This window comes from Salvelinus alpinus, chromosome 20 (genome assembly GCF_045679555.1).
Source record: "Salvelinus alpinus chromosome 20, SLU_Salpinus.1, whole genome shotgun sequence".
Taxonomy (NCBI): domain Eukaryota; kingdom Metazoa; phylum Chordata; class Actinopteri; order Salmoniformes; family Salmonidae; genus Salvelinus; species Salvelinus alpinus.
Genome location: NC_092105.1, coordinates 10,366,316 through 10,391,799, shown reverse-complemented (window position 1 = coordinate 10,391,799; position 25,484 = coordinate 10,366,316). Strand labels below are relative to the sequence as shown.

At 42.7% G+C, this 25,484-nt stretch overlaps 1 protein-coding gene across 4 annotated transcripts; it reads right to left on the bottom strand.

Moving 5' to 3' along the window:
• Positions 1-11,043: 11,043 nt before the first annotated feature.
• LOC139546287 (glutamate-rich protein 6-like) lies at positions 11,044-24,111 on the bottom strand. 4 transcript variants are annotated; one of them, XR_011669194.1, is made up of 10 exons: positions 23,884-24,111; positions 22,812-22,951; positions 22,605-22,693; positions 22,305-22,421; positions 17,649-17,789; positions 17,238-17,398; positions 15,668-15,729; positions 15,372-15,514; positions 14,165-14,480; positions 13,911-14,019 (listed from the first exon to the last, which is right to left on the bottom strand). XR_011669194.1 is itself a non-coding variant. In XM_071354473.1 (9 exons), exons 2-9 carry the CDS (start codon positions 22,948-22,950, stop codon positions 14,256-14,258), a joined length of 1,077 nt encoding a protein of 358 aa, XP_071210574.1. In that variant the 5' UTR covers position 22,951; positions 23,884-24,111; the 3' UTR covers positions 13,926-14,255. The 4 variants fall into 4 exon arrangements, 2 of the variants coding, with proteins under 2 accessions (XP_071210575.1, XP_071210574.1); XM_071354473.1 differs by having other exon boundaries at positions 13,926-14,480; XR_011669195.1 differs by lacking the exons at positions 15,372-15,514; positions 15,668-15,729; positions 17,238-17,398; ... (3 more) ...; positions 22,812-22,951; positions 23,884-24,111 and adding exons at positions 11,044-11,466; positions 11,769-11,906; positions 12,476-13,603 and having other exon boundaries at positions 13,791-14,019; positions 14,165-14,370.
• Positions 24,112-25,484: the final 1,373 nt, after the last annotated feature.

The following is a 25,484-nucleotide window of genomic DNA, read 5'->3' as shown; positions in this document are numbered from 1 at the left end:
CCTGAAGGGCTGGTCAGTAGAAGATGACGAGCTCTGTCTGACCTGACCAGACAGTAGTGTTACTCCAGCCCTGACCAGACAGTAGTGTTACTCCAGCCCTGACCAGACAGTAGTGTTACTCCAGCCCTGACCTGACAGTAGTGTTACTCCAGCCCTGACCTGACAGTAGTGTTACTCCAGCCCTGACCAGACAGTAGTGTTACTCCAACCCTGACCAGACAGTAGTGTTACTCCAGCCCTGACCAGACAGCAGTGTTACTCCAGCCCTGACCTGACCAGACAGTAGTGTTACTCCAGCCCTGACCTGACCAGACAGTAGTGTTACTCCAGCCCAGCCCTGACCAGACAGTAGTGTTACTCCAGCCCTGACCTGACCTGACAGTAGTGTTACTCCAGCCCTGACCTGACCAGACAGTAGTGTTACTCCAGCCCTGACCAGACAGTAGTGTTACTCCAGCCCTGACCAGACAGTAGTGTTACTCCAGCCCTGACCAGACAGCAGTGTTACTCCAGCCCTGACCTGACAGTAGTGTCTAGAAAAAGTACCACCGGACAGGACTGTGCTAGTCTTTGGCCCTCGGGGACCAGCCTAAGAAGACGGGAGGTGCACAAAACGCCTACACAAGGCCAAAGATACCCTGACACAACTGCTCTGAGCATGTCGAGGTCCAGTTATCAATTCAGTCAGTCACTCAGTTGGTAGGTAGGTAGGATCGTCAGTCACTCAGTTGGTAGGTAGGTAGGATCGTCAGTCACTCAGTTGGTAGGTAGGTAGGTAGGTAGGTAGGTAGGTAGGTAGGTAGGTAGGTAGGTAGGTAGGTAGGATCGTCTGTCACTCAGTTGGTAGGTAGGTAGGATCGTCAAGCACTCGGTAGGTAGAATCGTCAGTCACACGGTAGGTAGAATCGTCAGTCACTCGGTAGGTAGGTAGGTAGGTAGGTAGGTAGGTAGGTAGGTAGGTAGAATCGTCAGTCACTCAGTTGGTACAGTGGTTCTTCCTTTAAAAGTTATGAATTTATGCTGCGGCCGTTAGTGGTAGATGGTGATGTCATTGCACCACACTATCACAAGTGGCAGTTAGAACGCTGATCTATTGGTAGTCTAAACTGTGGCAATTAATGGAGGCGTTTTCAGTCTGAGTCTCTCCTGCATCAGGCAACAACAACACAAACTGTCGGTGGTCCTGGAGTTAAGAGAGAACTTGGGTAAATACAAGGGGAGAATTTCACTTGACATGTGGACTGATGATTCTCCAAGAAATAGGCACGGTGGGCTTTTTCTTTCTCTCTAAAAACAGAAATAAATCATTCTAAATAACAAACTGGCTTTATCTACAAATTAGTAGGAATGTCTCACCCCATGTTCAAGAATGGCCCTTTTCCAATATTTCAGATTACAATCGCTCACTTTTGGTTATTTGAAACGAAATCATCTCCAAAATAGAGTTATTTTTTTAAACACAGCGGTGTATTATTACTATTAACAACCCTGCATTATAATTATATAAAAGCCCCTTAGATAGTCTCACAGACCAGATTTGCCCTAACGGAAAATGGCCCTTAGATATTCATTTAGAATCCTCTAAATGTAATTATTTTTTGATATACTGTAGGCCTACCGTAGGCGGCATGAGTCTCACTAGTGTTGAGTAATGTGCTGATTACACAGGCTGCTTTATATAATTAACATTATATTATTTATTTATTTTTCCATATTTTCTCATTGTTTCTGTGATCCCCCAAAAATTATTAACATTTCAATTAAATTCTTTGAGTCCTGTTTAAGTAGTATTTTAGTAATTTGATACTTTGTGGAAGGCAATTGATAAGCATTAAAAACTTTGAATGGGGCCTCCCGAGTGGCGCAGCGGTCTAAGACACTGCGTTTCTACAGATGCTGGTTTGATACCCGTGCCGGCCACGACCGGGAAACCCATTTAGCCCAGCGTCGTCCGGGTTAGGGGAGGGTTTGGCCGGGTGGGCGGTGGGCTTTTGGTTTGTCTTCCTCTAAAAACAGGGAGAGAAAACAAGTGTAGCAGGCTGTGAATTAGGTAACAACGTTTCTAGGATGGCTGTTAGCAGGACAATAGACTCTTCAACCTTTACAAAGGATAGTCTAGTAGCTCGGCTACTGTAGGTGTGAAACCCCCAACTTGCAATGTATTAAGTACTCTAAAGTTTTACATTTCTAACTTCATGCAATTGCAAAATGTTGGATCAAGCATATACTGTACATAAATGTATTTAATAAAATGATAAAACTACTCTTTCAAAATGCAGATGTTTATTTCAACTATCAGCAGAACAATAGGGAATAAATATCACTGAATGACAGAGCATGGGGACTGGTCTTGATAAATCAATCAGATTTTTATTGTTTTAAGTACTCTAAAACCAGATTTGCCCCAACAAAAAATGCATCAACCCCTACAAATATATAATTTTAATGCAGGTGTTTATTTCGTTATGGATCCATAACTAATTACTATGGGAATAAATATCACTGAATGACATGTGGTCAACTATTTCAGCACCGTTTCGCGCTGCTCTGAGACAAGCATGGGGACTGGTATTGATAAATCAATTAGATTTTTATTTTCAGTGAATCTCCGTTTGGGTATTGGTTAGCCTACAATTAGGGTGTGGAAATGTTAGGATTATTTTGCTCTTAGTACAGTAGCCTACTCCCGACCAGTCACGTTGTACAGCGCCATATTTTCCTAACGGTTTAGTTTTTATTGGAATAAAAACACCATAATATTAATCTAATTAATTAAGCAACATTTCTTAATCAATCCCATGTTCTTACAAAGAAAAGTTTTAAATTCTCTAGTACAGGAAATATTAAAGTCAACTGAATCTCAAAGATGCCCTCTAGTGGCCAAACTAGCACTAACTAGCATTAATGGCTGACAAAAATAACGTGCCATAGAATTCTGCGGTAGCCCGCAAGGTGTGCTGTAGTATGACGCAACTTTTAAAGGAAGAACCCCTGTAGGTAGGATCGTCAGTCACTCAGTTGGTAGGTAGGATCGTCAGTCACTCAGTTGTTAGGTAGGATCGTCAGTCACTCAGTTGGTAGGTAGGATCGTCAGTCACTCGGTAGGTAGGATCGTCAGTCACTCAGTTGGTAGGTAGGATCGTCAGTCACTCAGTTGGTAGGTAGGATCGTCAGTCACTCAGTTGGTAGGTAGGATCGTGGGAAATTAAGACCCTTTATGGTACTGATCTTGAATCAGTACCGTAATGGACTAGGGCAGTGGTCACCAACCAGGTGATCGACTGGTCTGTGCCCCCTTTTCTCAGCGGAGGGAGAGAGGAAGGACGGTGAGTCGGGCCAGAGGCAGCCTCACCGCTGCTCCCTCCACTCAAACTGACCATCAGATGCAGGCCATCAGTCCAGTTAAAAAAAAATCAAAAGCTATTTATTATGCTCACTCAGCTGTGCCTTACAAGTAATACAACAAATGATCTATTACCAGTGTGATTGTATACCTACGTTTTGTTAATAATATTACTTCAAAGTGGTCTGAGAAGAACAACATTGGCAGGGCAATTCAAGCATAGCCAATATGCAATGATAATGTATTGGACCTATAGCCTACTGCACAAACCTCATCGATCTCGGCTTGTATTTTGACTCAGAAAGGGTTGATGACCACTGGACCAGGGTTATTAGCTATGTCAACTGCATTTCTCTACACATTAACATGTTCTAATTCAAGAGTTAAGTCTGCACACCTAGTGAGTGTATCAAACCAGGGTGAATGTTGTGCGGCAGAAAGGAGGATGCTCTAACCAGGCGAGGAGAGAAAGGTTTATTCATTAGTCAGGTAGCAAATGAGTGACAAGCAGCTGCCACATTTATGCTACATTTGGTTTCCTTAATGGATTGAGAGACGTAGTGAAAATAATTCTGTACAGTATCTAATGTCTCTACGCCTTCCTTTCTCTATGGACATGGAGATCTCTGGTCTATACTCCTTCCTTTCTCTATGGACATGGAGGTCTATGGTCTATGGGTCTATACTCCTTCCTTTCTCTATGGACATGGAGATCTATGGTCTATGGGTCTATACTCCTTCCATTCTCTATGGACATGGAGGTCTATGGTCTATGGGTCTATACTCCTTCCATTCTCTATGGACATGGAGGTCTATGGTCTATGGGTCTATACTCCTTCCTTTCTCTATGGACATGGAGGTCTCTGGTCTATGGGTCTATACTCCTTCCTTTCTCTATGGTCTATGGGTCTATACTCCTTCCTTTCTCTATGGACATGGAGGTCTCTGGGTCTATACTCCTTCCTTTCTCTATGAACATGGAGATCTATGGTCTATGGGTCTATACTCCTTCCTTTCTCTATGGACATGGAGATCTCTGGTCTATGGGTCTATACTCCTTCCTTTCTCTATGGACATGGAGGTCTCTGGTCTATGGGTCTATACTCCTTCCTTTCTCTATGGACATGGAGATCTCTGGTCTATGGGTCTATACTCCTTCCTTTCTCTATGGACATGGAGATCTCTGGTCTATGGGTCTATACTCCTTCCTTTCTCTATGGACATGGAGATCTCTGGTCTATGGGTCTATACTCCTTCCTTTCTCTATGGACATGGAGGTCTCTGGTCTATACTCCTTCCTTTCTCTATGGACATGGAGGTCTCTGGTCTATGGGTCTATACTCCTTCCTTTCTCTATGGACATGGAGGTTTATCAGTCTCTACGCCTTCCTTTCTCTATGGACATGGAGATCTCTGGTCTATGGGTCTATACTCCTTCCTTTCTCTATGGACATGGAGTTCTCTGGTCTATGGGTCTATACTCCTTCCTTTCTCTGTGAACATGGAGATCTCTGGGTCTCTATGCCTTCCTTTCTCTATGGACATGGAGGTCTCTGGTCTATGGGTCTATACTCCTTCCTTTCTCTATGGACATGGAGGTTTATCAGTCTCTACGCCTTCCTTTCTCTATGGACATGGAGATCTCTGGTCTATGGGTCTATACTCCTTCCTTTCTCTATGGACATGGAGTTCTCTGGTCTATGGGTCTATACTCCTTCCTTTCTCTATGGACATGGAGATCTCTGGTCTATGGGTCTATACTCCTTCCTTTCTCTATGGACATGGAGATCTCTGATCTATGGGTCTATACTCCTTCCTTTCTCTATGGACATGGAGGTCTCTGGTCTATACTCCTTCCTTTCTCTATGGACATGGAGGTTTATCAGTCTCTACGCCTTCCTTTCTCTATGGACATGGAGATCTCTGGTCTATGGGTCTATACTCCTTCCTTTCTCTATGGACATGGAGTTCTCTGGTCTATGGGTCTATACTCCTTCCTTTCTCTATGGACATGGAGATCTCTGGTCTATGGGTCTATACTCCTTCCTTTCTCTATGGACATGGAGATCTCTGATCTATGGGTCTATACTCCTTCCTTTCTCTATGGACATGGAGGTCTCTGGTCTATACTCCTTCCTTTCTCTATGGACATGGAGATCTCTGGTCTATACTCCTTCCTTTCTCTATGGACATGGAGGTCTCTGGTCTATACTCCTTCCTTTCTCTATGGACATGGAGGTCTCTGGTCTATGATGGCCTGTGGTGCGAGGCTCTCAGGTTTTAACGACTCCTTTGGTCTGTTTTTAAATAAAAGAAAACCTTCTAACCGTTGTCTTGTATGTCAGTGGTTTCCAACAGATCCTTCCACCTGTTCTCTCTGTGACTGTTTTTGTCAAATTGTTGCATATATGTAAAAAGTACCCTGAGAACTTGTACAAAAAAAACTAACATTTTTTATTTTGTATTTGGGATGCTTTTAACTTCTCTATGGCCTGGCGATGTTAAGGAATGGATAAGTCATTCGTCTACTCAGTAATTGAATATACTATGGTTATATTTGCCTAATACAATTCACACAAATTCAATCAATTACAAGGTGAATATAAACTGCAGCCTCCTTTGTATAGAATTAACTACTGTGTTTATCTATGAACATTCTGATAAAAATAAATAAAAAAGGATTACAAATTGGAATATCTGCTGTCCTTGTCTCATTGTCCACCACTATCCAAAAGTACTAATGTCTCATTGTGCAATTTTCATTGCAAAAAAACTAACAAAAGCAGCTGTATCCAATAAAGTATAGCCTTCAATTGAAAAAGAAAACACACAGGCATACGAGTGTTGAATGATATGGCTTAGGTAGCTGAACAGTGCTTATCCAGAGGTGTCTTCAGTCTCCATCTGCGACACCAGGCTTTACCAGGGGGGTGGACTGGCGGCCTGTTGCTAGGTGATCTGGCTCTGGATCCTCTGCAGCAGGTTGTAGATCACTTCATGTGGAGGTGTCTCTGGCCCGTCGTGTGCTCCAACTGCGGAATAGCAGAGTAATAAACTCAACAACAACAAAAAAGTATATTTTTCAGGACCGAGTCTTTCTGAGATAATTTGTAAAAATCCAAATAACTTCACAGATCTTCATTGTAAAGGGGTTAAACACTGTTTCCCCATGCTTGTTCAATGAACCATAAACAATTAATGAACATGCACCTGTGGAATGGTCGTTTAGACACTAACACCTTACAGACGGTAGACAATTAAGGTCACAGTTATGAAAACTTAGGACACTAAAGAGGCCTTTCTACTGACTCTGAAATACACCAACAGAAAGATGCTCAGAAAGGTTGAAAGTTCGAATCCCTGAGCTGACAAGGTACAAATCTGACCCAGCATCCCAGCTGGGTCAGTTAACCCACTGTTCCTAGGCTGTCATTGAAAATAAGATTTTGTTCTTAACTGACTTGCCTAGTTAAATAAAGGTAAAAAATATATATATGTATGTATGGGTGGGTTTTGCTATAGTGATGAGTTGCGGTTTTGTCATGGTCGGATTTGCATTTATCGTCGAAGGAATGGGCGTTATACTGTACTCTGGAGCGGTATCGATTTGGAGGTGGAAGGTCCGTCATGGTCTGGGGCGGTGTGTCACAGCATCATCGGACTGAGCTCGTTGTCATTGCAGGCAATCTCAACGCTGTCCGTTACAGGGAAGACATCCTCCCTTATGTGGTACCCTTCCTGCAGGCTCATCCTGACATGCCCCTGCAGCATGACAATGCCACCAGCCATACTGCTCGTTCTGTGTGTGATTTCCTGCAAGACAGGAATGTCAGTGTTCTGCCATGGCCAGCTCAACCCCGGATCTCAACCCCATTGAGAGCGTCTGGGACCTATTGGATCGGAGGGTGAGGGCTAGGGCCATTTCCCCAGAAATGTCCGGGAACTTGCAGGTGCCTTAGTGGAGGAGTGGGGTAACATCTCACAGCAAGAACTGGCAAATCTGTTGCAGTCCACGAGGAGGAGATGCACTGCAGTACTTAATGCAGCTGGTGGCCACACCAGATACTGACTGTTACTTTTGATTTTGACCCCCCTTTGTTTAGGGACACATTATTCCATTTCTGTTAGTCACATGTCTGTGGAACTTGTTCAGTTTATGTCTCAGTTGTTGAATCTTATGTTCATACAAATATTTACACATGTTAAGTTTGCTGAAAATAAACACAGTTAACAGTGAGAGGACGTTTCTTTTTTTGCTGAGTTTATATAATATAAATGCCATTTACCAGATGCTTTTATACAAAGTGACTTTGTCACACGTGCACACATTTTACGTATGGGTGGTCCAGGGAATCAAACCCACTCTCATAGCATTGCAAGTGCCATGCTCTACCAACTGAGCTACAGAGGACTTCAGATCAGTCTTGATATGAGTGGGTGTTAGGAGAGAATTGCAGATTTTTTTGGGGGGGGGGGAAACTGAGTCACTTCCGTGCCCATTATAAATCACTGTTTGCTCATTCTGTGCATCTAACATGATTAGAGTACTGCATGATTATCACATTTTGTATTGGTTGGGGTTAATTCAATTCCAGTCAGGGAGGGGCACGAATGTGAGGCTTGTGGTCCAGCCAATTCCCGGTGTCACTGCAGCAGAAGTATCCCAGCTGGGTCAGGTTCATCCTGCCAACCAGGCAAAACACACAGACATACCCAACATGCAAAACAGCAAGATCACAGATACATTTGTAAACTTGACATTAAAGTAAGCCAACACAGGCCCCAATGAAGCTGAAAAGATGTAGGCGAAAAAAATGTTTTATTTCAAGCAAGCGCACACTGTCAGAAAGTCCCACCCAACATGTCACCTTGGAGAACAGCAGCTTCCCAAATGCACACAGAACTCATGAAGTCAAAAAGGCACTGCATTTCTTCATAAATGCCATTATATGATATGAATGTAAAGACAATCTGGACTTCTGGTAGGAGATCTTTGTCCTCTAGTATCACAGAAGATATGAGACTGGCGAGCGAGCCTCCCTGATGGATGGCTTGCACACCATTCGGGTAAACGATCCCACCATCCTGCTTACTCTCAAATCATCAATACTTTTGAAAAAGTTATAATGAAAATACAGGAACTTAGTAATTGTATTTTTTATAAATGTCATTACTGTATTTTTTATAAATTACATTACTGTATTTTGTATACATTCTCTGAGTAATCTCTACAAAAGGATGCAAAACCTGTCCTGTTCCATCTGGCAATATGATGACAAATGATTGCCTGTTCTTAGAGCTTGTAAAGCGTGGGCTTTCTCTGTAAAATCAAACCCGTGGTCATGAATTGACTGTATAGTAACATAGCCCTAGCCATTGGCCTCTACTCTAGTATATTGAGTGATCTAATCTATTTGTTAGCATCACCGGCGCTGCAAATCACCATTAAGAGTTCAGTTTGTATACCTTCTGTCCTTGTTCTTCTCCATAAAAGGGGCAGAGTTTCTGGAGAATCAATGATTTCCATTTCGGCGAATGGTTCTTCTCGGCAGTTCAGACCTCATTTGAAAGTCGATAGCAAATGGTTACGCAGGTTAACCCCCAGTGTTGATACTTTTAACAGAACCTATGAGGTTGAATGTCAATGAGGTTGAACCTATGAGGTTGAATGTCAATGGAGTCCAGCAGCCTAAGATGTCAGTTTGTATTAATAAAAGGTTTTCACTTTTATCAGTGGATACGAAATAACTTTCAGCACCTTAAATGATATACTACATTTCATGTAACAAAGGGGTGGTGACCTTGTGAGTAGACTTATCTTGTTAAGTTGAAAATTGGTTATTCTGAGGACAAAAAAAACTCTGAATTTAGAGTCGTGGGAACAGTACCATTAGAATTTCAGTGATGATTTAAAGTAGTGCTGAGTGATATCATATCAAAAGTACAGGCAATTAGAGTTGCTTGTATTAGTACCCCATCTATCATAGATAGACTGGTCCTGACCTTTGCTCCGCCCGCTCCTTCGCAGCCTTTTTGAAGGGCAGGTGAGGGCCCACATCCTGGATCACGGAGAACACAGGCTCCTCCTCCAGAAAGTTAGCCATCCTCCAGGCCACTTCGTAACAAAAACAACTGACAAACATTTCAAACGCAGCAGAGGAATACACACATATACATATACACACTTTATCTACACCATATATACAAAAGTACTTGAACACCCCTTCAAAATTTGTGGATTCGGCTATTTCAGCCACACCCGTTGCTGACAGGTGTATAAAATCGAGCACACAGCCATGCAATCTCCATAGACAAACATAGTAGAATGGCCTTACTGAAGAGCTCAGTGACTTCCAAAAAGGCACCGTCATAGGATGCCACCTTTCCAACAAGTCAGATCGTCAAATTTCTGCCCTCCTAGAGCTGCCCCGGTCAACGTAAACGCTGTTATTGTGAAGTGGAAACGTCTAGGAGCAACAACGGCTCAGCCGCGAAGTGGTAGGCCGCACAAGCTCACAGAACGGGACCGCCGAGTGCTGAAGCACGTAGTGTGTAAAAATCTGTTCCCGGTTGCAACACTCACTACCGAGTTCCAAACTGCCTTTGGAAGCAACGTCAGCACAAGCACTGTTCGTCTGGAGCTTCATGAAATGGGTTTCCATGGCCGAGCAGCCACACACAAGCCTAAGATCACCATGTGGAATGCCAAGCGTCTGCTGGAGTGGTGCAAAGCTCACTGCCATTGGACTCTGGAGCAGTGAAAACGCATTCTCTGGAATGATGAATCACGCTTCACCAGCTGGCAGTCCGATGGACGAATCTGGGTTTGGCAGATGCCAGGAGAACGCTACCTGCCTGAAGGCATAGTGCCAACTGTAAAGTTTGGTGGAGGAGGAATAATGGTCTGGGGCTGTTTTTCATGGTTTGGGCTAGGTCCCTTCGTTCCAGTGAAGGGAAATCTTAACGCTACAGCATATAATGACATTCTAGACCATTCTGTGCTTCCAACTCTGTGGGAAAGGTTTGGGAAAGGTCCTTTCCTGTTTCAGCATGACAATGCTGAAACAAAGCAAGGTCCATATGGAAATGGTTTGTTGAGATCAGTGTGGAAGAACTTGACTGGCCTGCACAGATCCCTGACCTCAACCCCATCGAACACCTTTGGGATGAATTGGAGGGCCGACTGCGAGCCAGGCCTAATCACCCAACATCAGTGCCCGACCTCACTAATGCTCTTGTGGCTGAATGGAAGCAAATCACTGCAGCAATGTTCCAACATCTAGAGGAAAGCCTTCCCAGCAGATTTGTTTTATTTAACAAGTCAGTAAAGAATAAATTCTTATTTACAATGACGGCCTACACCGGCCAAACCCGGACGACGCTGTGCCAATTGTGTGCCGCCCTATGGGACTCCCAATCATGGCCGGTTGTGATACAGCCTGGTATTCGAACCAGGGTGTCTGTAGTGACGACTCTAGCACTGAGATGCAGTGCCTTAGACTGCTGCGCCACTCGGGAGCCAGAGTGGTGGCTGTTATAGCAGCAAAGGGGGGACCATCTCCATATTAATGCCCATGATTTTGGAATGAATGTTCGACAATCAGATGTCCACATACTTTTGGTCACATAGTCTGGTTGGAATTAAGATCCAATTTGTTGAAATGCCATTTAATTAGAATAAAATCTGTACAATATAAATACACAAAGTCATCACAAAAAAAAAAATACTATTCATTGTATAATCTTGATTTTGACATCTAAAATTGCGTACAAGTGATTTTTTCAGCAATCTAAGTGGCAGGTGAACCTAACAAAGGGCTCTGCCTCTAATGGGAGATTTCAAACTATCAAACCAGGGATATTACATCCAGTGTGTTACTGAAGGTTCTTTGCAGGTTGGAATTAATTTCAGTTTCACATAAAAAGGTCTGTGCTTATTGGCTGAGTTAGATGTGTGTTAGAGTTGTGTATGTGGTTTGTGAAGGCCTCATCTCCTCTGGGTCTGTATTGTTGACTAGCTGGTCTCTGGGGGCTTCCTGTGCTGCTGGCAGTACTCACAGGTAATAGAGTCCAGCTCACTTTCCAGGAGCTCCCCTGAGGAGTCCGAGCAGGATGCCCTTGTGCTGTAAAAGGAAACCAAGCATTCAGCTCTGCTGACAACATCCAGCACGGTGTCAAGCCTGTCCTTTTTTAGCCATGTCCGTGAAGCCAGTCACATGTAGTGGCCTATGTACCAGCAATACACTATTTTCACCCCACCCCCAAAAAAATTATACAAGAAAATATTGTATGCGTAATACAATTGGTGTATTACTGTGCCGTGGCAGTGTTCAGTGGAATCAGCTTAGCCATAATGTGCTTAGAAAAAACACAGCATGAAGAAAGTTTTCTAAAACAATCCAACAGTGATAATAACAAACATTACCATGTGTCAAAATGTGTTGGTGACTCTTTAGTTTCTACTTGGCAAGCTGTGGCAGTTTGGAGATCCTTGCTGAGTACAGCCAACACTTCATTATCTAGGGATGTATCCATCCCCGGGTCCTCGTTTTTTAGGAAGATTCTAAAGAGAGACAACAAAGGCAGTTCATCATTTATTCAACAGAAGTGCCCACATTGCTCATCATTAATAAGTGAAAATGGAGAAACTCCAGATTTCAGGATTCTGCATCTACAGTAACGCTAACATGTCATGCTGTCTGATGTCTGTTAGATTGGTAACAATAAAAATACCCCCAGATGAAGATGTAGACTTTTCCCCTCAACACAAATCGCACTCTTGGAGCACTTCAGGGACTTCTCAGAGACAGGAAATAGACATTTATTGGAATTGATTTGAAGTGATTTACTATATTTTTCATAGTGAGGGCCTACTTCTAAAACATCGGTGTTTCGCCTAGCTACCTCGGAGTCAAGACGTGTATCCACACATTCCAAGGGGATCCCTGATTCCTCTACAGGTTTTATAGTCCCTTCTTCTGACTGAATGTTGACTGCAAATGAATAATTTGTCAGGAGAAAGGGAAGTAGTTGGGCTAAGAAAACAACACGCTTTGAGGATCAGCATAATTCTGAAGTCTGACCTTTAACAATCACCACTCATCTATCTCATTGTAATTACTTTTCTCTTACCTCGGCTACTGTCCTCATGTCTCCTCTGGTCCACCCAGTCGGTCTGTGACCTCCACACATTCCCATAGCTGTGGTCCAGGCATTCAGATAAGTCAACATTATGCCACTGACATGAAAACTCATTGCACTGTATTTTTTGTCCCTTCTACTTAAAAAAAAAAATCTGGAAAAATATGATATGCCAACTCTTAAATTAACTCACAAGATTTATTTTTACTTAAATTATGTAAATGCCGTGGGCATAACATTGCAGATACAGCTCCTCTGAAGAGACTGTTCAGAAATGTCATGGTCAATCATTTGACCTTCAGGCTACTGCACAGATGAGTAATTAAGGTTCTGTCTACCATGGCCTATTTCTATTGAAGATTCAGAGTTGATTAGCTATGATACCTGCACCGGGTCAGTATAAAACTAGCAGTCGAAACATTATTATCCTGTTTGCAGATTTCCTGGATTCTCCCGGGCTCCGAGTCCATTCGGCTGCATTACTCCACATCCTTCAAGTTGCCTGGCTGCTCTACAGCCGACCAGCACCATTAAACGGCTGCTGTAACCTATGCACGGGTTGTTGGGTTCAAGGATTGTTGGGTTCAAGGGTTGTTGGGACCTGAACTGAATCTTCTAGGCCTACTTGTGATTAAAGAATGAGGTGCCTCATTCGTCATTTTCCTTAGACCGCTGACTAATTTCTTAATTTGCACAATGGGTCAACCATTACATCTATTCAAAATGTATCTGACAAGAAACTTTTCTAACATTTTAGCATAGCTACACATGGCTACTGAATTTATTTCTAATTAGAATAAATGCTAAATGCCTTGGTTTCATAGCAACGAGATGTATTCTAGAACACAGGCTTTGAGTTGTCAGTTGTTATAAGTCCTTAGGGGCCATGAGAGCTTTGGTCTTTTTGGGCGAGCTCTGTTTTTCCATCTGTCTCTTGAGTCTCTGCATCTGGGCAACGAGGCTGTACTGGGGCTTAATGTTGTGGGGATTGGCCGAGTGCTGGTAGGCCATGCAGGTCTGCATCCGGTCCAGCAGAGTGTAAATCTCCAGGCTTTTCATTTGGAGATGTTGCTGCAGGATGTCTGGCCCCGGCATCACTAGGCCTTCTGGATGGGTTAGCTAGGAGAGAAAAACAACAGAAAACAGTCCGAACACATGGGATGGAGCGTGTCCATGAGATTAGCAGCTTATCAGCTATGTATGTTTCATGTGCATTACTGTACTTATCCTTGAAAATCCGTCAATGTTGAACGACGGAGAAGTTCATCAATATGTGCTCACTTGAGACAGTCCTGTGACGACTCACCTTGAGTTTGGAGCCCACGTTGAAACGCACTCTGCTTTGGTGAGAGGAGAACGTGAGGTAGATGCGTTCCTGGGACTGGATGCGGAGGCTGATGTGGCTACCCAGGACCAGACAGATGGGCTGGAAGGGAGGGGTTTGGATGTGAGGCTCAAGGTCCAGCCAGTTCCAGCGTCGTCTCAGAGCCCCGGTGTCACTGCAGCAGGAGCCTCCCAGCTGGGTCAGGTTCACCCTTCACACACACACCCCCCGAAGCTTAGGTCCAGTTTCCACACACAAGTAGGCCACAGTTACAGTATAGACATGCAGTAACAGCAGAACACTGCCACAGTTTACCTGTGTATGTGATTTTCAGGGCAAGTATTAATGGTACACACCATATAAGTCCATTGGGGTGGTAGCACGTAGACTGGCCTCTGGTTGTAAACATGGCCTCAAGGTTTGGCTCTAAGTCCTTGTCCTCCATGATTATATAGGTGAAGTCAGCAGCCTCCACAGAGGAGATGATGATAGCAACGTTCCCAGATGGATAGCTTTGTTTTCACTAAGGAACTTATTGCTAAACTGTTGTACAATTGCCTGGTGCCCGAGTCCCTTAAATAAAAAAAGATACAACACATTACCTGTTCCGTCTGGATATAACGTGATGAAGGGTTTGCCATTTGGATAAAACCTCAGAAGCAAATGTATTCTCTAAAAAAACAAACACATAGATCACTCATTAATGGTAGTCCACGGACCTGAACAGTAAGGGGATAGCACGGACCTGAACAGTAAGGGGATAGCACGGACCTGAACAGTAAGGGGATAGCACGGACCTGAACAGTAAGGGGATAGCACGGACCTGAACAGTAAGGGGATAGCACGGACCTGAACAGTAAGGGGATAGCACAGACCTGAAGAGTAAGGGGATAGCACGGACCTGAACAGTAAGGGGATAGCACGGACCTGAACAGTAAGGGGATAGCACGGACCTGAAGAGTAAGGGGATAGCACGGACCTGAACAGTAAGGGGATAGCACGGACCTGAAGAGTAAGGGGATAGCACGGACCTGAACAGTAAGGGGATAGCACAGACCTGAACAGTAAGGGGATAGCACGGACCTGAACAGTAAGGGGATAGCACGGACCTGAAGAGTAAGGGGATAGCACGGACCTGACGAGTAAGGGGATAGCACGGACCTGAAGAGTAAGGGGATAGCACGGACCTGAAGAGTAAGGGGATAGCACGGACCTGAACAGTAAGGGGATAGCACGGACCTGAACAGTAAGGGGATAGCACGGACCTGAACAGTAAGGGGATAGCACGGACCTGAACAGTAAGGGGATAGCACGGACCTGAACAGTAAGGGGATAGCACGGACCTGAACAGTAAGGGGATAGCACGGACCTGAACAGTAAGGGGATAGCACGGACCTGAACAGTAAGGGGATAGCACGGACCTGAACAGTAAGGGGATAGCACGGACCTGAAGAGTAAGGGGATAGCACGGACCTGAACAGTAAGGGGATAGGTGTAGAGCACTCAGATGAGATAAGCTGGTGTCAATGACAGTACAGGGATGGTGTTAATACAGAAACCTACCCTCTCTCTGTGCTGCCTGTCCGTCTCCCCCTGGAGGGTGAAGATATCTGACGAGTTCATGATGTCCAACTTAGGGAAGTGAGACTCTTCTCGGATAGTCCAAACCTCATTGGACAGTCTGTAGGAGATGGTTTTGATCTGACCTTAAAAACACAAGAAAAATAACCCAGTATTGCCATTTTTGTCTGAGAGTGCAAAGTCACTATACTCAGCATCTCATATTAGTTACATTAAATAGTTACAATTGTTATAATCTATCAAGGTGTTTTAGTGAGAACATGAAAATGGACTCTTACCTGAAAAAAATCGGTTCTGATTGCCTTTCTTCAGGACCTTCTGAAGTTCCCATTCCCGCAACCTTAAGTTAAAATAGAGTTTGGCCTTCCTCAGAGTGTATCATCAGAACAGCTTGGCGTGTTTGAGACTACATTGGGAGGTTAAGTGGAAATCTCTCTGAAGATCGAGATCCCAAGCCATCCTCCTCTTCTGTCCAAAACTCAAGACTTTGACAGAAACGTGTCCCTTTGACGACGTTTAGCTTTTAAGTCTAAAAAAGGGCCCATAGAGCTCCACAGTGGGGTTGTCATAATACCCATAAAACCTAGCGGTCAAACAGGGAAATGGTTCCAATCATTTTAGCACTTCATTTTTGGGTGGTAAATACAGGCGAGTATATTGATAAAAGTCACCATGTCCTAGAGAGATCAAAACGTCACATGGTAAGCCTACACGGAACACAGCCCTTATTTTAAAGTATTTTTAAGATCACCTATGGGAGAACTGAATGGTGGAAAAACGATTGGAACCATTTCCCTGTTTGACCGCTAGGTTTTATGGATATTATGACTTGTACTGTGGTACTCTATTACACATGTATGTTGAGAGGTGTGAGGTACACCATCATTCGATTAGAGGCTAATTCTTATATATATATATATATATATTATTATTTAATTTTTTCGGTACTTTATACCCCCTTTTCTCTCCAATTTCATGATGTCCAATTGTTAGTTAAAGTCTTGTCCCATCGCTGCAACTCCCGTACGGACTCGGGAGAGGCGAAGGTCGAGAGCCATGCTTCCTCCGAAACACGACACAGCTTCTTGACACACTGCTCGCTTAACCCGGAAGCCAGCCGCACTAATGTGTTGGAGGAAACACCGTACAGCTGGCGACCCGAAGTCAGCGTGCATGCACCCGGCCGCCACAAGGAGTCACTAAAGCGTAATGGGACAAGGACATCCCAGCCGGCCAAACCCTCCCCTAACCCAGACGACACTGGGCCAATTGTGCGCTGCCTCATGGCAACGGCCGGCTGCGACACAGCCCAGGATCGAACACGTATCTGTAGTGACGCCTCTAGCACTGCGATGCAGTACTTTAGACCGCTGCGCCGTTCTGGATGCACGATTAGAGACAATTTATGCTTGATCCGAAAATGTGGTAGGGGACTCCGTATAGAGGGTGTGACGCAATTGCGGAGCCTCTGGAGGCACACAGAGTCCAAACTGAGCTCCGTACCCCATTGCTGTGTGCCTCCCAAATTTTGTAACAATGCAGAGGGCTCCGTATAGCTCAGCATTCACATGATTGTTTGATGGTAGGTGGGGGCGGGAGGTCCTGTATAAACACAAACTCACTTGCTTGACAACTTCCTTCACAACAGCTCTGCGCTGCTCCGCGAAACTCAATAAGTATTGTATGAATGTCCTGACTTCTGCAGAGGCCGTATCACCATAAATACTGCATGGCCAATGCAGACCACAGACTGACCGCGCAGCTCCTTTTACAGGAGACGACTGCAGGGGGTTTCAAAACAGCTGACACCAAAATGGACAGGGTATAACCTAAATTAGATCCTCTCACCTCTGCTCTGCCCGCTCCTTTGCAGCTCTCTTCTCGTGTTTGTTCATGAAGGGTGGGTGAGGGCCCACATCAATCTTCCTGTTCATCTCCCGGGCAGCTAAGGCCCGCTCCTCTTCCAGGAGAAACGCTCGCATTTTCTGAGCCCGTTCACAGCAAAAGAGCTGAGTAGAAACATAACAAAACAACTGTTCAATGGGAGTAGGAGATAACTTAATGCTAACTTAATTGTAACCCATATCTACAATCTTAGCAGCATGTGATCCACACCAGGAACGATAAAGGAACATCAGAATGCAATCATTCCAGTCTCTCTCTCTGAAACAGGTATTTAAAGACTGGCACATTGTTACTTGCATTGATTTGCTTTGAATTGATAGCCTAAAGAACAACTTCACTGTCAGCAGGACTCACCAATTCCAAGTCACGATTATTTTCCAATTGTTCCCGGCGTATGAAAGGGTTACAGGGTTGCTGGCAGTAGTCACATTGAACAAACTCTATTTTCCGTTTGGACTGAGCCTCATTGGATCCAGAGATGGACAACACTGGGATCTAGAGAAGGCAAGCTTCACCATCATCACTCCTCTCATGCAAAATGTTGTACAGTACCATAGTATGTACGTATGCATGTACCGTTGAAGTTGGAAGTTTACATACACCTTAGCCAAATATATTTAAACTCAGTTTCACAATTCACAATTCCATTTAATCCTAGTAAACGTTCCCTGTCTTAGGTCAGTTAGGATCACTACTTTATTTTAAGAATGTGAAATGTCAGAATAATAGTATAATTATTTATTTCAGCTTTTATTTCTTTCATCACATTCCCAGTGGGTCAGAAGTTTACATACACTCATTTACTATTTTGTAGTGTCGCCTTTAAATTGTTTAACTTGGGTCAAACGTTTCGGGTAGCCTTCCACAAGCTTCCCACAATACGTTGGGTGACTTTTGGCCCATTCCTCCTGACAGAGCTGGTGTAACCGAGTCAGGTTTGTAGGCCTCCTTGCTCATACACACTTTTTCAGTTCTGCCCACAAATTTTCTACAGGATTGAGGTCAGGGCTTTGTGATGGCCACTCCAATACCTTGACTTTGTTGTCCTTAAGCCATTTTGCCACAACTTTGGAAGTATGCTTGGGTTCATTGTCCATTTGGAAGACCCATTTGCGACCAAGCTTTAACGTCCTGACTGATGTCTTGAGATGTTGCTTCAATATATCCACATAATTTTCCTGCCTCATGCCATCTATTTTGTGAAGTGCACCAGTCCCTCCTGCAGCAAAGCACCTCCACAACATGATGCTGCCACCCCCGTGCTTCACGGTTGGGATGGTGTTCTTCGGCTTGCAAGCCTCCCCCTTTTTCCTCCAAACATAACGATGGTCATTATGGCCAAACAGTTCTACTTTTGTTTCATGTGACCAGAGGACATTTCTCCAAAAAGCGGCCTTTCAGGTTATGTCGATATAGGACTCGTTTTACTGTGGATACAGATACCTTTGTACCTGTTTCCTCCAGCATCTCCACAAGGTCCTTTGCTGTTGTTCTGGGATTGATTTGCACTTTTCGCACCAAAGTATATTCATCTCTAGGAGACAGAACGCATCTCCTTCCTGAGCGGTACGACGACTGCGTGGTCCCATGGTGTTTACACTTGCGTACTATTGTTTGTACAGATGAACGTGGTACCGTCAGGCGTTTGGAAATTGCTCCCAAGAATGAACCAGACTTGTGGAGGTCTACAATTTTTTTCTGAGGTCTTGGCTGATTTCTTTTGATTTTCCCATGATGTCAAGCAAAGAGGCACTGAGTTTGAAGGTAGGCTTTGAAATACATCCACATGTACACCTCCAATTGACTCAAATTATGTCAATTAGCCTATAAGAAGCTTCTAAAGCCATGACATAATTGTCTGGAATTTTCCAAGCTGTTTAAAGGCACAGTCAACTTAGTGTATGTAAACTTTTGACCCACTGGAATTGTGATACAGTGAATTATAAGTGAAATAATCTGTCTGTAAACAATTGTTGGAAAAATTACTTGTGTCATGCACAAAGTAGACTAACCGACTTGCCAAAACTATAGTTTGTTTAACAAGACATTTGTGGAGTGGTTGAAAAACGAGTTTTAATGACTCCAACCTAAGTATATGTACAGTACTATATTACTATAGTATGCATGTACAGTACTATATTATGCATGTACAGTACTATATTATGCATGTGCAATACCAAAGTATGTATGCATGTACGGTAACATAGTGTACAGTACTATAGTATGCATGTACAGTACCATAGCATGTATGTGCAGTACTATTTATGCATGTACAGTACCATAGTATATATGTAAAGTACTATATTATGCATGTACAGTACTATATTATGTATGCATGTACAGTACTATAGTACACATGTACAGTACTATAGAATGTATGTACAGTACTATATTGTGTATGCATGTTCAGTACCAGTCAGAAGTTTGGACACACCTACTCATTCAAGGGTTTTTCTTAATTTTTTACTAATTTCTACATTGTAGAATAATAGTGAAGACATCAAAACTATGAAATAACACATATGGAATCATGTAGTAACCAAAAAAGTATTAAACAAATCAAAATATATTTTATATTTAAGACTCTTCAAAGTAGACACTCTTTTCCTTGATGACAGCTTTGCACACTCTTGGCATTCTCTTAGCCCATCTGTAAATAGCGTATCCAACTACATCATCCCCATATTGTTTTTGTTTTTTTGCTCATTTGCACCCCAGTATCTCTACTTGCACATCTATCACTCCAGTGTTTAATTGCAAAATTCTAAATACTTCGCCACTACGGCCTATTTATTGCCTTACCTCCCTAATCGTACCTCATTTGCATACACTGTATATAGACTTTTCTATTGTGTTATTGACTGTACGCTTGTTTATTTCATGTGTAACTCTGTGTTGTTGTTTGTGTCGCACTGCTTTGCTTTATCTTGGCCAGGTCGCAGTTGTAAATGAGAACTTGTTCAACTGGCCTACCTGGTTAAATAAAGGTGAAATTAAAAATGTTAAAAATTCTGGAATGCTTTTCCAACAGTCTTGAAGGAGTTCCCACATATGCTGAGCACTTGTTGGCTGCTTTTCCTTCACTCTGTGGTCCAACTCATCCCAAAACATCTCAATTGGGTTGAGGTCGGGTGATTGTGGAGGCCAGGTCATCTGATGCAGCACTCCATAACTCTCCTTCTTGGTCAAATAGCCCTTACATAGCTTGGAGGTGTATTGGGTCATTGTCCTGTTGAAAAACAAATGATAGTGTGACTAAACCCAAACCAGATGGGATGGTGTATCGCTGCAGAATGCTGTGGTAGCCATGCTGGTTAAGTATGCCTTGAACTCTAAATGAATCACAAACAGTGTCACCAGCAAAGCACCCCCACGCCATAACACCTCCTCCTCCATGCTTTACGGTGGGAAATACACATACGGAGATCATCCGTTCACCCACACAGCTTCTCACAAAGACACGGTGGTTGGGACCAAAAATCTCCAATTTGGACCCCAGAACAAAGGACAAATTTTCACTGGTCTAATGTCCATTGCTCGTGTTTCTTGGCCCAAGCAAGTCTCTTCTTCTTATTGGTGTCCTTTAGTAGTGGTTTCTTTGCAGCAAATCAACCATGAAGGCCTGATTCACACAGTCTCCACTGAACAGTTGATGTTGAGATGTGTCTGTTACTTGAACTCTGAAGCATTTATTTGGGCTGCAATTTCTGAGGCTGGTAACTCTAACGAACTTATCCTCTGCAGCAGAGGTACCTCTGGGTCTTCCATTCCTGTGGCGACTCATGGGAGCCAGTTTCAGCATAGCGCTTGATGAAACTTTCAAAGTTCGGTATTGACTGACCTTCATGTCTTAAAGTAATGATAGACTGTTGTTTCTCTTTGCTTATTTGAGCTGTTCTTGCCATAATATGGACTTGGTCTTCTACCAAATAGGGTTCTCTTCTGTTTACCCCCCTACCTTGTCACAACACAACCGATTGGCTCAAACGCATTAAGAAGGAAAGAAATTCCACAAATTAACTTTTAAGAAGGCACACCTGTATATTGAAATGCATTCCAGGTGACTACCTCATGAAGCTGGTTGAGAGAATATCAAGAGTGTGCAAAGCTGTCATCAAGGCAAAGGGTAGCTATAAAATATATTTTGATTTTTTTGGTTACTACATGATTCCATGTGTAATTTCGTAGTTTTGATGTCTTCACTATTATTCTACAATGTAGAAAATAGTAAAAATAAAGAAAACCCTTGAATGAGTAGGTGTTCTAAAACTTTTGACCGGTAGTGTATGCATGTGCAGTACTATTTTATGTATGTAACATGAAATATGTCATCATGAAAACAAGTAGCACTGTGGGAATAGAAAAAATACAGTAAGCTCCAAAAGTGTTGGGACAGTGACACTCATTTGTTGTCGTTTTGGCTCTGTACACCAGCACTTTGGATGATACAACAACAAAATGATACAATGACTATGAGGTTAATGTGCAGAATGTCAGCTTTAATTTTAGGGTATTTTCATTCATATCGGGGGAACCGTTTAGAAATTACAGCACTTTGTGTATATATAGGGGATCAAAAGTATCGAGAAAAATTCACTTGTATGTGTTTTAAAGTAGTAAAAAGTTAGGTATTTGGTCCCATATTCATTGCACTTAATGACTAAATCAAGCTTGTTGTGACTCCACAAATTTGTCAGATGCATTTGCTGTTAGTTTTGGATGTGTTTCAGATTATTTTTGTGCGCAATAGAAATGAACGGTAAATTATGTATTGTGTCATTTTGGCCTACAAAACGTCACGCCAGGGTAAGCCTAGACAAAACACAGCCCTTATCGTAAGTCATTGCGTGCTAGAAATATGGGACCAAATACTTAACTTTTTACTACTTTAATACAAATAACAGTTCATCTGATATGGATGAAAATACTCTCAAATTAAAGCTGACAGTCAACACTTTACCTTTGTAGTGATTGTATCATTTCTCATCCAAAGTGCTTGAGGTTGCTTACCTTTTCAAAATGAACAGGCGGTTGTTTCGACTCTGGTTTGTAGGCCAACATGGAAGGTGGCCCCACATTAGGTATACCATACAACTCATTTTCCTTCTCCATATCTGTCTCTTCATTCTTCCAAAGAGGACACAAAAGATAAACACTGTTATACCATTAAACCATATAAATTCTTCAGTTTGTTGTGATCTATTTTCAGTTTGTTGGATTGGTAGTAAATTGGTTGATTGAATAGCCTACTGTAATTAAACTGTTTTCTATTAACTAATCATATACCATAGGCTATATACATTAGCCTACCTTAACCTCTGAATCTGGCCCAATAACTATACTCTGGGGGACTGTCTGTGATGAGGCTTTTGGCTCAAACCTCTCCACTTCACTTTGAACTACGAGAGAGAAAATAACTGTAGGAAGGTGCTGACAGATGTTTGAGTCGTCAGAGGAGGAGGGCAGCAGAAAGGTGTGACGCATTCGAACCGAAAACCCATCGGACATTCTGACTACCTTGACAGCTGTCTGTGAGTGCCTGCTCCACCCACTCCCAGTCTGTCTGGGTGCTGGCGCTGACTATGGTGATGGAACTGCCGTCCAGCACGTGGACCTCTATGAACTCTGCTGTGGTAGAATCACTCCTTGGCAGCATGCTGGATGGTGTAGGGAAAAAGAGGGCCTGCTCTTCAAGCATGTTCAGACTATGGTCAAAATAGTTTCAAGTGCATGCCAATTTTGTTATGAAATGCAATAGTTGTTAATAATTGTATGACAATGATGTGAATACTTAGGCTACTGGGGGAAGGTAGCAACGCTGCTACCCCGCTCTCCAAAGGTGCATGAATTGAGGAGCAAACTGAAGTGAAGAAGAAACTGAGGAACTCTCGGAGGGCAGTGGAGGTGTATACAAATTGCTTCATTGCTCAAAGTAAAATGAACGCATTTCCACCCTTCATCGGGGCCAGGATTTGGCCTACTTCACTGATTAAGAAAATAAAATGAAGGAGGATTTTATACATTTCAAAATGCCCTCTATGGGTTCAGGGATCAATCACAACGGGAATACAAAAAAAACATGAGATTAGTACAAATTCTGACCAATATATTGTGTGTGCAACTCATTTGCCAATCACATCATGTTTTTTTTTTTGCATGCCGATTGTAATTGCTACCTGGGCCACTTTAAAATAATATCTAAAATCCTCCTTCATTTTATCATCAGCATATGAACTTAATGAAGGCGAATGGCTGAAGCGTGGTTGGTTTAAATCACTTGTGTCCAGTTCCACTGTCCTCCAACAGGCTACCTGGGCTAAACCCTACCAGCACATTGGCTACATCTCTCTCTAAAAAATCTCTCATTGAACCTGAAATAATACAAAATGTCTTACATTAGAACTTTTTCATCTGTGCTCAAAGTAGTCCTGGCATGGCTCTTTATTGTTTTCTCACCTAGCATTGCACAGCGAAGGAAACGTTAAGTAGGCTATCTGCTTCTGAATGTAACGTTATTCAATTACAATACAACGAGAAGATAGTGAACATGCCATCTCATCAGTGAGCTAGCCTACTCATCCCTACTCACCCAATTCACAGACTTTCCAAATGTCATCCGACGCCATACGTGGGCAAATTTCAATGTTGTCAGATAAACTTGGATACCTGTCCGTCACAAGAGTTGCAACGGGGTCTTTCTGATTGTCACAGGTCAACTGGCCCACTGGGTGTTGCACGTTTTCCGCTAAGAACCGAGGGGCAGAAAGGTCAGTCGTGATGTCCAGAATCTTGAATTATTGCGCGACACCAGCATCTGTCGGCGGCACCCCACTCACAGTGACAGGGTTTTATGGGGTAACAGGCACCCACATGAAAATAAATAGCCCCTGTTCAATGACAAATACTAGTGAAATCATGTATAAACTTTCGAGGCATCAATTGAGTGACGTGTTATTGTTTTTCCTATGTCATGATGTCAATGAGATATATTAATTTTTGATAAAATACATGGCAACAACTTTCTTGTGCATTTTATTATTACATCATATGAAATGTAGAACTCAGTGATGCCCTTTAGGTCTAAGCATAGACATCCTGTTAAATTATTAGAGGGGCTATGTCATAAACCCTAAAAGTTCCAGAATGGGGAGAAATATCAGTAGAGGCATAATCCAGATTTTACTTATGCAGGAAAATGAAAGTAAGGCGTGTGATATTCAGAAATTGTGTAATAGCATTATTGTCAACTCAAAATATTGTCATATATTTATAAATGCCAATTTTCTGAATATATAGCCTCTAAAATATATGTAAAAAGACCATAAATGTCAAAAATGTTGTAGTGTATGGCTGTGGATTGACTGCATTATTTGAATGGAATGTTGGCAGTTAATTTGAACAATTAATGGAATCATCCGTCTAAAACAGGCTGGCTAGCTAGATAAAAGACAGTGCAGATAAATTCTCCAAATAAATTATTTTACACAATGTCTTATCACAGCACTGGCAAACCATGGTCAGCAACTCCCTGAACGTAATGGCCGACTTTCATCCTATCATAAGAAGGTTCAGGTCCATATTATGTCTAGTATTCAAATTCATAATTATATAAGTCCCTATCCTCTCAAGATAGAGACTTGTTTCAATGTCAAAGATCATAATAGGATTCGCATTTGTCACAAATATAACTACTGGGTCGGTGTGTCCCTAAAAGTCCTTTTAATCATTGTTGTTTTTTGTATTTGTATGTACAATGGTAAGACAACCATTGGATTTAGAACAGAGCTGTAACTTGTATAGAGTCATCTGCTGAGTACAAGACTTCAGTGAAGCCCTGTCATCCAGAATGATGCACCAAGAGCAGTAATGTGGTGACAGATTGATGACTAACCATGCCAATAAACCTCGGTCTATAAAAACCTTAATCTGCCTTAGCTAAGCCACAGACTGCATGTGTAGACTACAATTGCCACTGCATTGTGGAGGAAAAAATTGATGCTGGATCGATTGGCGTGTACAGTAGGTAATCTGACATTTTTTCAATGTTATCTATAATTTCACAGACAATCATCAATGCTTCTTGTTGTAATCAATAGACTTTACACCACATTGATTCATTTTTTGGTATCACTCCAGGCTGTAATGTGTCCAGTAATGATTTCCATTCTCATTTGCAGACTACTTCCCGGG